Genomic DNA, 19,039 nt, shown 5'->3' on the forward strand with positions numbered 1-19,039 from the left:
ATAGGGACGACACGGGCAGAGATGTAAAAAGAACTCCCGCTTCCAAGACCGAAGACTGCGCTCGGTAGCGCAGATCTTCAAACCCTTGATCCGGGTGACCAGGGTATACCAGCCTTGGATACACCTCCAGGAGTAGAAGGTCATCAGGCGGTCGACGTGGGGATCCACGCCAAGAATGAGGCACACCCACTCAAAATGGCGGATCTTGGCGATCGCCATTGGGTGTACCTCGGTCAGGTGCACACCGTGTCTATCCAGAACACGGTATACAAACTTCGTCAACGGGAACCTAAGATTCCCATAGACGAAGAAAGCGTCATATACCCCTATTTTGCCCTTGGGGGCATCGTACACCGTCTGGTGTGGCTCCGGAAACTCAGGCTCGAACGGCTCGAGCATGAACTTCCGGACGATGTACCGGTAAAGCTCGATGGGAAGAGCACACTGGCATTCGCCAGCAGTGCTCTTATCGTCCTTATCGGACGTAGACGTCGGGTTCTCGACATACAAGTCAGACTCCTCGACGGTAGCTTCTGGATCATGAGTAGACATGTTTTGGAGGTAAAGAACGATTTCAGGATAATGCTCGACAGAAAGTTAGTATTCGCCGGAAATCGCTTAGAAGAAGAATAAAGAAGTGAAAGTGTGGATTACCGTGAACCCTCTCCCCCTTTATATACTCATCGCAATGAATGCGATGAATTTAATGCGGATGAGAGAGAAAAGAGCTGGTGCAATGAAACTATGACACGTGGAAAAAACAAGCTGGCAACAGCTGTTGACGGGACGCGCGCCGTAAAATCCGCACCCACGCGCCCGAAAAATCGTGTCCACGCGCCTGAAAAAGCGTCTGGAATGACCATATACTGTCACGTCGCCATAACTTCTTGCACGTCCTGACACTGTCAGAAGAAACCGTCGGACGACGTTTCAACAGTTTGGACTGTTCTTATCCTTTCACCAACTCTTCGAATTTCAAAAAGATTCAAAAGTAAGCGGGACTATACCCCTTACCTTGGCAACCAAGTAACTATAAGACAGGTGCGAGTACAGTGTTAAGGCAAAACCCTTCGCATACTTAGCACCTGCAGGGAATTGAAGCCAGGAATACCTTGGAAGTAAAGTAACTATAAGACGAGTGCGGGTACAGTGTCAAGGCGAAACCCTTCACATACCTAGCACTCCGCAGGGAATTGAAACCAAGAAGGATCTTCTGGGCCATGCTTGCGGAAACGGGAATAACATCCCCGCATAGCGGGAACGTCGAGAACTAGATTGTTTGAAGCTCCAAGATGGAATTGGTTGTTTTAACATAATTGATCACTATGTTCAAAACTACCAAAACCTCATGGAGAATCTACACAAGTGGAACTCAACGCTCCTGACTTGCGAGGAGGTTACACACCTACCCGCATCATACCCAAAGATCAAGCAGAAAAGTCGGGAATTTCTGCGTGACATTAGGGAAACCGCGGGAAGAATCCCCACGGACAACCTTAAAACTAAATCCTTTTCAAAACCCCTTGATTAAGTCCAAAGTTCACCTCACTTATTAACAATTCATGAGAAGAAGATTGGACTGGGGGGACTTGAAGAGGTAGGTCTCAGCAGAGCCCAGTTGGACCCGCAAGACTCACCTTGAAGAGGGACGTTTGCGCAAGGACCAACTGGTTCCGCAGGACCCACCATGCTCAGAGATGATGACCTTACGCGCAGTACGCCAGCTGTTCCCGCAGGGAAAGCCTCCCAATGGTGAAGTACCCCGCCTGTCCCCGCAGCTGCGGATACAAGCCATCAGGGAAGGCTACCCGCACTAATAGCAAGGCTACACGCACAAGGCACTAACTCAATAATTCAGTGTCACCTGAAGGAATGAGCAAGGCGGGAATACTCCCGCCCAAATGAGCCAGTCCGTATGCTTCTGGAAGATCTTTTGTACTATACCTGCCAAGGTATGGACAAAATAGACAAGATCTGACCAAAGCAGCCCATGAACCAATCACAGGGTGACAGCTCACCGACAACAGTACGAGGAGCATGCTCTAGTACTGTTTGTCACTATTAGCCGCTGCCTACTCACCAACCCTTGTCGTGGCACGCACATAGCCTGCAGTTGGTGGAAAATGAATAGTACACAGCCGGCCTGGTCACTATCAGCCGCTGCCTACCCACCAACCAGCATGGCACGTGCGTAGCCCATAGTTGGTAGAACAGGAATATTATACAGCTGGCTGTACCTGCTTGGAAACCTACCTTCGGCTATAAATACTCCAACACCTTGGAACGGTAGGATCATCTGGTATTTTACCTTCACTAGCTATTTCTCTCAATATACACTTATATTCAGAGCAATCTAGTCTGATTCTCACGCCGGAGGGTGGTCACAAGGAGGAACCCCCCCCCCCCTTCTCAGTGACGAGCTCACGGTGTCTGTTTTGCAGGTTATCTAAAGAACATCCTTCTTTGCCGGACCTAACTCTCGTGGGAAACATTACTTAACCCCCAGATTATCCATAATCTACTCGGGGTCACTTAGTATTTCTTCAAACAACTAACAGTGCCATTGTATTTAGTATTTTAGGTATAGTATTTAATAAATTTAGGTGCTTTGATCTTGTTCTTTTTTGGTTGGGTTCGACAGTTTTGGGCCATTACCAAATATCGATTATTGGGTTTCAAAATCTTGATTCGAGATGCGTTTTTTTTTGCTCACAATAAGTTTTGTGGGGCCACAGTTATTCTTGGGCCTAGTTCTGAGATGATTTTGTGAACGACACAATTCAATAATTGAGCAAATACCTAATTATTAGAGAAACAAATATACGTAAGATTCGAATCATGATTCCATAATTCAAAAAAAAAAAAAAACACGAACACACATAAAAATTCGCAATTGAAAGGGTAAGGGGTGTCTGGTCGAATCTAGGTCGAACTCAACGGGAGCTAACCCGACCAAACTGAACCGCATTTATTCCTAACAATGAGCTCATCCATGTTTTTCTTTAGGCATCAGATGTTAGAAGAGTGATATGGACGGAAAATAAAGAGCGTGACAATGATCATTAAAAATCAGACTTTGTTGAAAACATAAATTACATATTTGGTTGTTCAATACCAAAGGAGCAGTGCTATAGCAGTAACCCGATGACTTTCTCTAGGGTATGCCATCGGTTCGAGTGCCGTTCGTGATAAAATATCATACGCGAGCGAGAGTTGGGCGATGGGCCTTTTTGGTCGTTAAAAAAAACATATTTGATTGTTGACAATGAATGAAATTGTGTGATATATGGAATATTAATTAGTTCAAAAACACAAAGGTCAATTGAAAAACACACATTACGTATATTAAAAACATAGTCGTTTATCCGTACCCTATATACTTAAGTCTGTCCTCTAAGATACATAGAAGGACAAATAAACCATAGACTTTGTTAATTGTTACAGTTTTATATTGCATGACGACTTCAACATTTAAAGTTTTCATAATACGTATAATAAATTTACGTATTTTGTTATCAACACTTAATGAAATTAATAGTGAACAATCATCAATGATCTATTAGATTCCACTAAATCTATAAACCAACACACATTCAAATAGCTATTAACCAGAAATTAATTGTGCTCTATATTCAACTTTTATTCAAATATCTAAAAATAAAAAAGTATTAAACTACTAAAAATATTCAGTAGCGTTTCCACCATGTCTATGAACAACAGAATTTTAAAAGCAGTCTGTTCAAACCTATACAAAAACCGACAATTAACACCAACATGGCTTACGGTGATCAATCGTCGGCTTTGGACATAACCGAAAGCCGACTAGGCCTCGGTTTAAACTCACCACGCCGTCTCAGCTGGTGCGAAGACGGCCGGATCAACCACGCTAACGCACGCTTCAAAAAATCACCTTCCACAGTTCCATTCCTCACAAGCGAATTCGTCATTGCCGATCTACGCGTGTACAATCTATGCGTGAGATACGACGTCGCATTGTTACTTTGATTACTCAACTTCTTGTGCAAACTACACCGGAACGATCCAGGATGCGTCGTGGGAGAACACATGCACGTCTTCTTCTTCTTCGATGGTGATGACGTCACTGAACGCTTAACGGCCGGTATGATCATTCGATTCGGATACGATGATGACATAATTGATTGAAGGTTTGGGTATTAGGGTTTTGATTTTGGTAAAATAAAACCTGAAGAAACAAACGGTTAGTTGAAGACTTGAATCCGTTTATATAGTAATGAGATTAGATGGCAAAAGGGTAATTAAAGTCATGTTTAAGGGGTTTTTATTTATGAAAGTCGGTTTATAAGTGGGGTCCCAGTAGAGGTGCACAAAAAAACCGAACCCGGAACCGAACCCGAAAAAAATACCTGAAACCGGTTTTTTTAATTTCCGGTTTTTAATACCCGTACCCGACCCTACCCATAGGGTACAGATAGGGTATGCATTTCAGTACCAGAACCCGTACCCGGAACCGGACCCGATTTATACCCGGTAATACCCGAAAACCGAAACGATTCTATACCCGGAACCGGGTTTTTCCAATACCCGAAACCGAGTTTTTCCAATACCCGAAACCGAGTTTTTCAAATACCCGATCTATACCTGAAACTACCCGAAAAATACCTGAAAAATACCCCTAAAAATTGTAACCCCTTAAAAAATCCAATCTATACCCGAAAAACCCAAAATTAAGGTTTTTTCAATACCCGAAAATAGGGTATTCAAATACCCGGTTCGATACCCGACCCCAACCCGATGCATAAGGTTTGCTTTTTAGAGAGAATACCGGACCCGAATCCGACCCGGGTATTACAAATACCCGATTTTCCAATACCCGATCATACCCGAATCGGGTTGTATATCCGAACACAAGTATTTTAAAAACCTGATTTGTGCACCTCTGGGTCCCAGTGGGTTAAAATACCGGAAAGTGTGGGATGAGTATTTCGACCTCACGCTCTTTTGGCTGCGTGAACTTCACGTGATGTTGATAGTGTTTGTTTTCTAAGAAATTATCAAATTAGGAATTGATTTATTGTAAAATAAAAAAGTATCCATACTATATATAATATATTAATGATGGGCAAATTAAAACGCATATTTTAAGTAATTTACAAAATTTAATGCAATAGGTATAACATTTAATATGGACAAAAATGTCATTATAAGATTAAATCTAGTGTGCATTTGAAATTCATCAAAATATTTACAGTTTTCATCTCATAAACTTACAATATTGGTCCTTAATCTTTTACTTATATATTCTTTTATTTTCACTTTTAACCTAATTACCCTCACGATTTTTAAACGTTCATAATTTTTTTCATACGTTAATATTTTTTAAAATAAATGGCATCATAAAAACGAGCATTTTATTATCTTTAATTTAAGTATGATATTGCTATAGTTTTTGAAGTAAAAAAAACATTTTATGCATATGTGTTTGCGGTTCGGCTTTTATGGCTTTAAATTAAACCATGAGCCAACTTTACACGTTTTTCTTCGTCATCGAAAACCAAAACTGAACTGTTTAAAATTAAAACCCCACTAGGCCGAACAATTACCAACGATTATGTTCCGATATAGTTTGTACTTTGATAATAAATTGAGTTTAAAATAAGAATTATTAATCTGCCTATATGCATTCACTTCAAACTAAGCACCAACTAATATGTTACTTAAGATAATCGTAGTATGAACAAAGATAACTTTGGTCACGTAAATGATAAACCTTATTAAAATAAATAGAATGTGAATTCATAACAAGAACAAAGATTACAAAAAATCATATTGGAAATTGGGCTAAACTAAAGTTGTAATAGACGAGTTTACTTATATCAAATAAAACTTTGTTTTAACTATATTTTAACTATATCTAATATATATTATAAAACATATATAATACTAAATAAGTAAATAATTAATATTTCAATATGTACGGTCAGCCCTGGTTTTAACCTTGAAACAAAACTGAGGTCTCACAATTTATGGAATAATGAACACCCATGAATTTGTTACATGATTACCAAAATATGTGTTTCCTGCTGTATCGTGCGGGCACTTTTCTAGTGTAATCATTATACGCGGAAATAGAGGGGCATACGAATATTTTTTAAAATTGGAACTTTGGAATATTGATGTTATCTTTTTACAGTTAGTTTCATTTATTGCTTAGTGATAAAGTAGTATGATACATGTTTAAAAAGTTTTGATTCCATTATTAACTATATTAAATTAAACATGTTTTTAGATACGTGTATCATGGGGTGGTATATAAAAAGGGTATGAGTAGGGAAGAAGGTATGGCTTTGTAACTATTTAAGGAAAATATTGTGAATGAGGATGTTATTTTTGTTTAATGAAGATCAAGATAGAAAAATACATTTGCGTGTTTAAGAAAAGTGTGGATAGTAAGAGTATATAAGTCGGTGACTTTTTAATTAAACGATCAATGAACGATCACAAAATAAATCTGATGGTTAACTATACGATAAGACCATCTAAAATTAGTGTTATAATCCCTATTGGTATTGGCCGATAATAATCTATATTCATTTTATCACTGCTGGCGGTCCCAAATTTAAAAAAGTTGGCCCTCAATGGTCCCTCATTAAAAATGACTTAACAGCGTTATACTTTTTTCCGAATTTCAAACTAATGTTTTAGGGTTTTTGATCGGAAGGAGGATACGAGTCGATTTATGTAAAATTTTGTTCGAAACAACGCTCCAAAACAACGAAACAATACTTCAATTCGGTTGTTTAAACTTACAATTAACAAAAATCAATTCGTTTGGATCACCGTTTCGAGCTAAGTTTTACATCAATCGACTCGTATTCTATTTCTGAACAAAAGCCCTAAAATAATAGTTTGAAATTCGGAAAAAAGTATAACGCCGTTAAGTCATTTCTAATAGAGGACTATTGGGGGCCAACTTTTTAAAATTTGGGACCGCCAACGGTGATAAAATGAATAAGGATTATTATCAGCCAATACCAGTCAATAGAGATTATTAAAATCTAATAAACCTTGATTGTTTGAACTCTTTTCAAAATTATGGTTTAATCCATCTTTTAAAATGATAACGATGATTTAATAGTATATAAAACATAAACATATATGCATAATACATAAATCGATAAATAATAAGAGGTAAAAGTTCTAAATTATCAACATACACTAAATTGGCTTTGATCAACCAATTTGTTTAGGCTTAAAATACTCGTTGGTTACTATGGATGAGCGTTTTCGGTATGGGTATAGACTGGTACCGGTACCAAGTTTTGAGTTTTCGGTATCGGTACGGTACTGGTACGGTTCGGTACCGGTATTTCCCGAAATTTAACGAAATACCGGTAACATACCGGTACCGAACCGAACATTTCGATACCGGTACCAACTATTTCTGAATTTCGTGATCGAGATTTTCGGAATCGATATTGTTACCATCCCGAGCTCGTCTATGTTGGTTACACTCTTAAGTTCACTTATGAAATCATAGGTTACTTAATAGATATCTTTTTAATTGGTCTATATTAACTTGAGTTAGAAACTATTTTGTTCACCTAATAGTATCTTTTTAACAAATTAAAATTACTATTGTGTTTTTGAAATCTATATTCATATTGGATTATTATACAAACGAAACACCCCTTACACATTATACCCAAATCTTTATTTTATTAGATCACATTCTTATCACCTTATGTATCATTATTTAAATCAAAACTGACTCTTTAATTATCATTGTTAACTAACTCATCTTGTTTATTAAAAACTAGATAAATAATTTAAATAGTTTTACAAACATTTAATATTTATACTTTATAAACGTCATAATCACATAATATCTTCCTAAATAGATGCTAAGTTCTTTATGTTTGCTAATTTAGTCAATAGATTAAGATAATAATTAGCTCAAAACTCCAAAAAAGTCAAAACATTAGTTGATAATCATCATATATAATTTTATAAATATACAATTTTGATCAAATACTAGTAGATTCATTTACCATTAAAAAATAAAAAGTTCATATTAATATTACAATGCAAAATATACATGAATTCTTTACAAGTAGTCTGATAAAAATTTGAATATTATTTAAAAATATCACATGCAACGTTTGGTTTTGGCCTGACCGTGAGCAACAGTGGTTACCGAAATTTCGTAAAAAAAGCATAAAAACAACTAATTTGAAGTTCTACACAGTTTAAAATGAAATCTTCCATATTTATAAGTAAGAGAGAAAACATTGTATTGGTTTAAATAAAGGAATAGTAAATATATATAATCGGGTTAAGAAGATGATAAAATTATTTATATCAACTACATCACTTTATTATCAAGGTGTTTTGGTTGCGTGATTTGAGGGTTTGATTTCGATAACATACCATATTACTTATGGGTATGCGTTAGAAGTTAAGGGTAGACATGTACATGTCAGAACAATTTCATACACATTGCAATACACAAATGCGTTTTACAATAAGCATTAGTTATTTGGTTGGCTTATTTGTTGCTTTTAAAGTCACTTTTGACATCATGTACGCAAGTTCGAGCCCAGCATTAGTTTTTGCCATCACCACTTTGGTGGGATGGTAAAGGCTTTGGCCTTTGGGTGAGAGGTCCAGGGTTCGATTCCTGGCATTGGCGGTATAATGTAAATAGTAGGAGGAAAGCTTGAACATTCAAAAAAAAAAAAAAAAACTAAACTAATGCGTTTTACAAGATCACGTGTCAACTTTACGCGTGATCATTAACAACTAAAGATTAAAGCACCTTTTAAAGATACACAAATCTGAAGGTCAAATAAGATTCACGTATCACTGAAGTTCACATATAAAAGTCAGATGAGAAATTAATGTTTTCATCCCCAATCAAACACATGAATATTTCACTACATTGTTAGCATAAATGACTCTTTTGGTCTCACATATTAAATGATACTTGAATTGAATTAACAAATCTTTAGAAATACTTTTTTTTTTGGCTTCACATATTAAACGATACATAGGCAAATGTTAGCACAAGATTCGGATTCGTTAACGTATTTTACTTTCATGGTTGATGTATTGCAGCCGGACTTGGTGCATATTCAAGCACAAGTTTGGTGTATAATCTCCGATGCTTCTTCTCACGTGCATACAACACCCATAACACCAACGAAAGCATGACTGCAGCCGAGACCGTGGCTAAACCAATGTACACCCATTCGCTGAACCGGTTCAAGTCAGGACAATGGTCCTTGTGAATTTTAGTAAAAGTCTCTCTAACAAAGCTACAATCCAGTAACCCTGTCAGAAACGGGCTGTATTCGGCTAACCCATCGCTCACATTCACTGCAACCGACATCTGTTGATACATCTTTGGAGTCAACCGCCCCGTGGTTGTACAAGTATCATTTTTAGAAACTTGACAGACATAGTTCCTCCATACCTACACATAATGCATCAAATATAAGTCTTGAGTGACAGATATTATACTTTTAGTGACACCTTTTGATGTGTTACTAAATGACATTTTTCTTGTAATGGGGAGCTATTGGGGCGCCAATCATGTCGGGCTGGCGGGTTGAAATGTTCAACCCAAACACGAGCCATATTTTTATTCGTGTCAAAACATCAACCCTAACCTGCAAGCTTAAATTCGTGTAATGTAACCATACACGAATTATTTAACTTGTTTATCTAAATGTGTCAAACGGGTTGGTAGGTAATAATCAAGTTGAAAGCGTGTTAATTGAGTTGGTGGGGTTTAAAGGCTAAGCGGGTAAGTGGGTCTACCCATTTAACTAAGGGATAAACAGGTGGCACGAACCCCAACATTTTAATTAAACAAGTCAACTCAAACACAACCCGCTTTTAAAAGGGTTAAATATACCATCCCGGACATGAACTGTTTAACCCATTTATCTAAATGAGCCAAATTGGTTGGCGTGCGATAATCAAGATGTAAACGTGTTAATTGATTTTGTGGGTTGTAAAAACACGGGTTAAACGGGCCATAAATGGGTTAGCAGGTCGACATGTTTAACTAAACGGGTTAACCAAAAACAACCTTAATTAAACATGTCAACCAAAGCATGAACTGTTTTTTAAACAGGTTAGATATACAACCCAAAACCTGATTATTTCCGTGCCATGTTCGGGTCGTGCTAGAAATTTCCACCCCTCATAGTTAATTTGTTACCTTAGTGGCATTCTTGAATTGGAGTTCACCGGGTTGACATGCTCGACCTGTTTTGTTAGCGGTTAACATGTTACATAGAGCGGGGACCAATGGGCCGGATTGATTGTAATTAAGAGAACGAGGAAATGATGGTCGTGGATTAATGTTGGAGATGTTGTTAATGATGAAATTAACCATATTCACTAACTGATATTCGACATCTTTGCTTTGAGACATGGTTTCTTGAGCCGTTGCATTGTCGACACATGGAAGTATATCGTCTAATGCTTAATGGGCCGTCGGGTTTTCAACCCACTCGTTCATTGCAACACAAGTGTCTCCCACAACACTACAATGGTCATACCAATTAAGTAACGGGTCAAAACAGGTTCAAGATTTAAGTGAATCATTTTTTAGCATAGGTTGAAAGTTAAAACGGGTCAAGCCAAGTAGTGTTAAATTGACATATTAGTTATGATTAGGATAAAAAATAGACAAAATGGCAAAAGACGTCCTTTACGTTTGACCCGATTTTCATTATACGTCCTTTAATGAAAGAAATAGCAAAAGGCATACATCATGTTTCAAATTCCTTTCACGTTACGTCCTTTGGCACTAACCCAGTTAATTTTTTTCGTTAAATATAGTCTTGCGCAAGGCACACGAGGGTAACTTTGTCTTTCCACCCCTTAAGGGACTGTTTGTGTGGATTCCATAAAGTTTGAGCTATGATGAAAATACTTTAAAAAAAATAAAGATAAATAAATATTTAATACACACACATATCTCCGCCCTCCCTCTCACACTCTCTCCTCCCTAACGCTGGGGACCGTATTTCTGCAAAAGAGGATCAGCTTTTGTTTCATTGTTCGGGTCGATAAAAGACCTAGATCCGAGAAGTAGGTCGGGTGTCTCTTTGTCTACCAAAATCAACTTGGTTTCTGTCTCTGACTAGGGTCAATGGCTCCATCTTCATCTTCTCCATAACTAGCCATCATCTTCAAATCATTCGAGTTCTAGGTTGATTGGAGCAGAGAGAAAGGAAGATGAGAGATAGGAACCTCAAACCCCCGATAAATTAGTCCAAATCTAAGATTTTGGGTTTTCTTTAGAGAGAGAAATACCTGCAATTTGGGGGGTTTTTTAGAGTGAGAGGGAGAGAAGCATCTGTGATTTGTGGTGGTGGTTGCCGCTGGAGGGAGGGGTGGGGATATACTGGAACAATGGTGGTGTCGGGGAATACGAAAACGATGGCGCCGGCGGTACAGTTTCAAAATGGGGTGTAGGCGGTGGTTACGGTGATGTTTCTTTGCTGGCGGTAGGGTATGAAGGGTTTTGATGGATCAGAGATGTGAAGGTGTTAAGGATATGGATCAGAGATGGAGAATTTTAGAGATAGAAGGAGAGAGAGTAGAAAGGGATAGAGATAGAAAGGGACGGTGGTGGCGATGGAGGTGGAGGAGCGTGGCGGTGATGGAAGTGAATGACGGTGGCGGTGATGGAGGTGAAGGACGGTGGCGGCGATGAAGGTGGAGGACCGTGGCTGTGATGGAGGTGAAGGACGGCCGGTCGGTTGTTGGGGTGAGAGAGAGGGAGAGAGTATATATATATATATATATATATTAAATATTTATATTTATATTTTTTTTGGCTCAAACTTTATGGAATCCATACAAACAGTCCCTTAAGGGGTAGAAAGACAAATTTACCCTCGTGTGCCTTGCACATGACTATATTTAACGAAAAAAATTAACTGGGTTAGTGCCAAAGGACGTAACGTGAAAGGAATTTGAAACATGATGTATGCCTTTTGCTATTTCTTTCGTTAAAGGACGTATAATGAAAATCAGGTCAAACGTAAAGGACGCCTTTTGTCATTTTGTCTAAAAAATATTATCGCAGTAATAAACAAAATTTTCTAACAAAAATTTCTTTTCGATCCAAATTTTAGAATGGGTCAAAACAGGCTGGGTCGGGCTTGTGACCCAAAAAACATTTTTTTATCAAATTCTTTATTTTTTTAATTAGAAATTGATTTAGTATGATAATAATAAACTGAATCTTTGAACAATTTACAAGGTTGTGTGAACTAAAATAAGACTGTTTTTTATTTTAACCCGTTTAGATAAACGGGTTGAAATTAACAGTGCTAGATATACTTTAAAGAGATGAGACATTAACATACTTGTGGATTGCAAGAAACATGCCACATAATATCAATGTAGCTGTGACAAGAACCGAACCTAGAATCACCAAGCTGCAATGGAGATTTAATCAAGAAAACAAGATAAAATAAGATCTTGACTAAAGAAACTAATCATGATCACTTACATGTATACAAGAACCTGTAACCCGAGCATGGAGAACACTAAAAGAATTTAAGAAAGTGAGTATTTAAAACAAAATTTTCAACTTTGACAGAAAAAGTGTGGATCTTTATGCTTACAAAAACCAAGAAGAGCTACAAGAAGCATAACCGCAGCAATGATTATAAGAGCAAGCCTTCTGCAAAAGACAAACAACATTGTATTCAGGTGTGTCAAGCGTGTCAGGTGGTGGATTGACGAGTTGGCAGGTTGAAATGTTCAACCCCAAAATGACCCACAGTATTATTTATGTCAAGAACATCAACCCTTACCCGTACACACTTTGTAATCTGAGCACGACCCCTTTAACCCATTTGTCTAAACGTGTCGAATGGGCTGGCGGGTTGATGGGTATGATCAAGTTGTAAACGTGTTAATCGGGTTGATGGGTTGTAAAAATATGGATTAAACAAGTTGATGAGTCGACCTAGGTTAAACCGGTCAACTCAGACACAACCTGCTTAATAAGCAAGTCAACCCGAACACAACCCTTATAAATAAACAAGTCAATCTGACCACGTTTAAATAAACAGTCAACCCGACCAAGATTAAATAAAGAGGTCAACCCAAAGATGACCTGTTTATCTAAACTGGTCAACCCATACATGACCTGTTTAAATAAACAGGTCAACCCGAACACCATGTGCTTAAATAAACAGGTCAACCTGAACTCGACCCATTTTTTAAACATGTTAGATATGCCAACCCAAAATCTGATTATTTTCGTCTGGTGTCTAAAATTGCCACCCCTAAATTTGGTATTCACTTACACATCCTTCAAAACATGTTTGATATCTTTCTCATTCTTTCGGGTCTCAAACTGGAGGTTCGATGCAGCATCATTGATCTTTTTATGAACTCTATCGATGTCGGTTTTGACATTTGAAGGTAAAGAAACTTGATCTATTTCAATATCTTTTGCTGTAGAGAGAATAGAAGACACATTTTTGAGGTTGTAAACCGTATCATTGGATTGACTAACGACATAGTCTAACGTGTCTGTTGTGCTCTTGTGGAACTTCCCTTGACCCGTGTACAACACGACACATCCAACACTGGAATAAAAATCACACCACCAATTAGTGGTGTTCACGAAACCAAAATAACCTAACTGTAACCGAAACAACCAATGCAACCGAACCAAAATAACCAAGCTATATAGAAAACAACATATTGGTTTTATGTTATTTAAAAAACCGATTTTTCAGTTCACTTTCAGTTTTGCTATAAAAAAACCGAAAAACTAATTTTTTTAAGTAATTTATAAAACAACAATATGTGTTGTCCCAAAAAAATTTAGATCCAAAGGTGAAAAAATCAATTAATTAACAGAAAAACTAAGGTCAAAGTTTCAAGCCTGAATTGATTATTTTGAATGTTTTTATTGGGCCCAATATTTCGAGCCCAGATGATAAAGTGAAAACTGAAACCGAAACAAAAACCAAACAGCTTTTAAAAATCTAGAAACCGAATTTTCGGTTTTTGAATCAGTTTGAGTCCAAAACCAAATTTGTAAATGGTATCTCACGTGGCCGAAATGGTGAAAAGGGAAAGAAGACAAAGACAAAGCGCGTATGTGGTTTTGGAATAATGATAATGGTTTCGCCTGCAGCAGCAGTAGCAGCAACATATCAGGAGCAAAGATACACCGGATACAATGAACCAGATCACAGCAATGGCAAACAGGGGGGCCGCAGTAAAGGATACCGACTGTTAAAACCAAAAGTAAGGTAGTTAAATAATCATAAAACTAAAGTAAATATATTCCAAAAAGTCAAACAATCTTGAATGCCCTGCCTATACATGCATAAATTTTGTTTATACAAAGGAAGATACCAAATGACTTGCTTCAACGTGGAGGGATATCATTATTTATCAGAGTCAAAGATCAGAATATATGAATATCAAGCTAAATTTGAAATTTGATATATCTATTTTTATTTTAAAGACAAAATGGCAAAAGACGTCCTTTACGTTTGACCCGATTTTCATTATACGTCCTTTAATGAAAGAAATAGCAAAAGGCATACATCATGTTTCAAATTCCTTTCACGTTACGTCCTTTGGCACTAACCCAGTTAATTTTTTTCGTTAAATATAGTCTTGCGCAAGACACACGAGGGTAACTTTGTCTTTCTACCCCTTAAGGGACTGTTTGTGTGGATTCCATAAAGTTTGAGCTATGATGAAAATACTTTAAAAAAATAAAGATAAATAAATATTTAATACACACACACACACACATATCTCCTCCCTCCCTCTCACACTCCCTCCTCCCTAACGCCGGCGTCCGTATTTCTGCAAAAGAGGATCAGCTGTTGTTCCGTTGTTCGGGTCGATATAAGACCCAGATCAGAGAAGTGGGTCGGGTGTCTCTTTGTCTACCAAAATCAACTTGGTTTCTGTCTCCGACTAGGGTCAATGGCTCCATCTTCATCTTCTCCATAACTAGCCATCATCTTCAAATCATTCGAGTTCTAGGTTGATTGGAGTAGAGAGAAAGGAAGATGAGAGATAGGAACCTCAAACCCCCGATAAATTAGTCTAAATCTAAGATTTTAGGTTCTCTTTAGAGAGAGAAATACCTGCAATTTGGGGGGTTTTTTAGAGTGAGAGGGAGAGAAGCATATGTGATTTGTGGTGGTGGTTGCCGCTGGAGGGAGGGGTGGGGATATACTGGAACAATGGTGGTGTCGGGGAATACGAAAACGATGGCGCCAGCGGTACAGTTTCAAAATGGGGTGTAGGCGGTGGTTACGGTGATGTTTCTTTGCTGGCGGTAGGGTATGAAGGGTTTTGATGGATCAGAGATGTGAAGGTGTTAAGGATATGGATCAGAGATGGAGAATTTTAGAGATAGAGAGAGAGAGTAGAAAGGGATGGAGTTGAAGGACGGTGGTGGCGATGGAGGTGGAGGAGCGTGGCGGTGATGGAAGTGAAGTACGGTGGCGGTGATGGAGGTGAAGGACGGTGGCGGCGATGGAGGTGGAGGACCTTGGCGGTGATGGAGGTGAAGGACGGCCGGCCGGTTGTTGGGGTGAGAGAGAGAGAGAGAGTATATATGATATATATATATATATATATATATATATATATATATATATATATATATATATTAAATATTTATATTTATATTTTTTTTTGGCTCAAACTTTATGGAATCCACACAAACAGTCCCTTAAAGGGTAGAAAGACAAATTTACCCTCGTGTGCCTTGCACATGACCATATTTAACGAAAAAAATTAACTGGGTTAGTGCCAAAGGACGTAACGTGAAAGGAATTTGAAACATGATGTATGCCTTTTGTTATTTCTTTCGTTAAAGGACGTATAATGAAAATCGGGTCAAACATAAAGGACGTCTTTTGTTATTTTGTCTATTTTAAATACTGGATACAAGAGTTTGTAGACTCAATAGTAATTAAACAAGGGAAACAAGGTAGAAAATGCCTAACCTTTAAAGTATTATAACTTGCGCTACAAGTGGAGTTACGGGGCACATAAGGCCATGAGGTACCCTCTTAACTCCACATAAGAACCACATCACTCTTTTTTCTCTCTTTCACTCCATATCTCCCAAAGGAAATGGTTTATTCTCACTCCTATTAATTGTTAATTTAATATATTGTTCTTTGCCTTTTAACCCGTAAAAAGCATAATCCATGACTCTTTTTTAACAAATTTAACACAAGTGGAGAGTGGTTTAATTCATCTTTAAAGTGTCATGCTATTTTAATTTATGTTGGAGTTAGAGTATACCCCATGGCCTAAGTATTAGACGGAAAGGTCTCGGCGAGCCGTGTATCACGTGGCGAATGCCATAAATTTTATCATTTAAGGCTCTGATTTTAGCATTGATCTCTTTCCTTAATTTGAGAAATTTTTTATTCTTTCCTTTCAAGTCTAAAACACGTAAATCATTGATTGACAATTTAAGTGTTTATTTCGGTCTTAAATTTTGGTATTTAATTGCCATTTTGTTATATCAAATATTTGGCAAAGAACCACATGAAATGTTTCAGTCATTGAGTATTCAATCAATTTTCTTGTTATCCCTATTTTATTTTATTTTGCTCTTTCCGGTCATATTAGACTCATCAATACTCTGCTAACAAATAGGATAACAGAAAACATATCAAATGCAATGGTCACCCCCTTAAAAGTCATATTATAAATTTTTAGCGAACTATATTACGGATGCTTTAGTGCATTAATGTAAACAATTTGAAATTTTTTATGACATTAAGGAACCTATTTCAATCTTTAAGCAAAAAATCAAGTTTAGACTTACAAAAATATAATGCTCGTCACTAATATTCCATCCACCGGTGTAGTATTTGAAATCATTGCTCGGGTCTTTCCTTCGTGTTCTCTTCTAGGCCAAAATCATAGACAAATGGTCACCGCTCCCCGCCGTTTCAAGAAGAATCCGTTCAACTCCCCGATGAACATCACCGAACCCGCCATTAATCACCCCTACACAAGTAAAAAGCAAGCCAAGTTACAAACACATTCCCAAAATACGGACAACACGTCAACACATGAACATGAGAAGAACAAAAAAACATTAAGACCTGAGGATTGTTGCACATGGGGATGAAGAACATGTGGAACTCCATGAGTTAACAACGTGAAGAAGATGGGTAGCAGAAGAAACAAAAGTGATTTTGGAGAAAGCATGATGGTGTTTGATTTGAAACAAACAAAAGTTGGCTGGCTGGCTGGCAGGGTGGGTATCTTAATCTTATTATTAATGATTTAATGATGAGGTGGATCAAACAGCGTAGAAATGTTCGCATAGTTTAATGTTTATGGCCGACCCTTGCCATGGTTGACTCGGGTGGAAGGATCAAAACAAGTGCTAAAAAATCAATGTACTATATATAGATGCCGAGTTGCCGACTATGATATGATTCTTGATTTGTATTTAATCAAATCAATGATTACAATATTGCTTAAAGGTAAAAATAGTTCGAACGTCTTAACGTAAGACTGTCCGTAGTGGACCGTTTTGAGGTTGGAAAACGGTTCAAAACTTCCGGCAACCCCCCCCCCCCCCGGCGTTTTGGGTGGTGTGGTGGGAGTGACTTGGTCAAATAATGGCCAGAATTATAAATTACACAGCGGCGCAGTGATTGTAAGAACATGATATTTTGTTGACTAGGATATTGCTGACTAGGTGAAGAAACACTAAGTGACCCGGTACAGATTATAGATAATCTGGGGGTTAAGTAATGTTTCCCACGGATGAGGTCTAACTGAGAAGGCTGTTCTTCAGGAGACCTGCAAAACAAACACCGTAAGCTCGTCACTGAGAAGGGGGGAGTTCCTCCTTGTGACCACCCTCCGGCGTGAGAATCAGACTAGGTTGCTCTGAATATAAGTGTATATTAAGAGATTGCTAGATAACTGGATATCAGATGATCTTACCATTCCAAGATATTGGAGTATTTATAGCCGAAGGTAGGTTTCCTAGAAGGTACAGCCGGCTGAATAGTATTCCTGTTCAACCAACAGTGGACTATGCATAGGCCATACTGGTTGGTGGGTAGGTTACGGCCAACAGTAACAAAGTCGGCTGCACTATTCCACCAACTGTAGATTATGCACGTCCTACTTACTGTGGATTGTACGCAGGCCATGCTGGTTGGTGAATAGGTTACGGCCAACAGTAACACTATTCCACCAACTATAGGCCGCGCATGCTCCTCAGTAAGGGTTTGTGAGTAGGCAGCGGCTAATAGTGACAAACAGTACTAGAGGGTGCTCCTCCTCGCCCTGTTGTCGATGAGCTGTCACCCTGTGATTGGCTCATGGGCTGTTCTGGTCAGATCGTCTGTCCTTTCCATACCTTGGTAGGTATGGTACAAAAGATCTTTCAGAATCAGACTGGCTCATTTAGGCGGGATTGTTCCCGCCTTGCTCATTCCTTCATGTGACTACTGAAGTAGCTAGTGTCTTGTGCGTGTAGCCCTGCTGTCTGCGGGTAGCCTTCCCTGATGGCTTGTATCCGCAACTGCGGGAACAGGCGGGGTACTTCACCATTGGGAGGCTTTCCCTGCGTGTTCAGCTTGTGTACTGCGCGTAAGATCCTATGAGCATGGTGGGTCCTGCGGGAGCAGATGGCCTTTGCGCAGACGTCCCTGTTCAAGGTGAGTCTTGCGGGACCAACTGATCTCTGCTGGGACCTACCTCTTCACTAGGATACCATGTATCATAAGATACCCCATGATGAAGTGTAATGACTAAACGTGGCCTAATACATGATATTTTGTTAGAATTAGGATTGCTCCATGCTAATAGCTATTTAAAAATCACCACATAATGTTGTAATAATAATAGTAATAATAATAAATTCTTTTATATTATACACAATAAAATTCGGTCCTGAAACAACATCAACAAAAGGCACGCAACACCAATGCAAGCAAACCAACCACAAAATACACAACATTGTAAAGAAAACAAACATAAGATGAAAACCGAT

General features: G+C 38.2%; 1 protein-coding gene and 1 pseudogene across 2 annotated transcripts; both read right to left on the reverse strand.

Annotated features, from left to right (window-relative positions):
• Window positions 1–3,788: 3,788 nt before the first annotated feature.
• LOC143544571 (uncharacterized) lies at window positions 3,789–4,154 on the reverse strand. The gene has a single exon (XM_077036650.1). The coding sequence runs from the start codon at window positions 4,152–4,154 to the stop codon at window positions 3,789–3,791; it is 366 nt and encodes a 121-aa protein (XP_076892765.1).
• Window positions 4,155–9,011: 4,857 nt separating this feature from the next.
• Window positions 9,012–16,981, reverse strand: LOC143544600 (uncharacterized; annotated as a pseudogene). The gene is made up of 7 exons (XR_013137277.1): window positions 16,844–16,981; window positions 13,323–13,607; window positions 12,633–12,691; window positions 12,518–12,554; window positions 12,372–12,443; window positions 10,208–10,535; window positions 9,012–9,454 (listed from the first exon to the last, which is right to left on the reverse strand). The product of XR_013137277.1 is annotated as an uncharacterized LOC143544600 (transcript).
• Between the last annotated feature and the right edge of the window lie 2,058 nt (window positions 16,982–19,039).

This window comes from Bidens hawaiensis, unplaced genomic scaffold, assembly GCF_021521415.1.
Source record: "Bidens hawaiensis isolate Kalapana, Puna unplaced genomic scaffold, B.hawaiensis_p1.1 tig00013629_1, whole genome shotgun sequence".
NCBI lineage: Eukaryota > Viridiplantae > Streptophyta > Magnoliopsida > Asterales > Asteraceae > Bidens > Bidens hawaiensis.

What these genes read in the sequence shown, in the direction of transcription:
- LOC143544571 (XM_077036650.1), bottom strand. Translation starts at nt 4,154, where the DNA reads ATGTCATCATCGTATCCGAATCGAATGATCATACCGGCCGTTAAGCGT.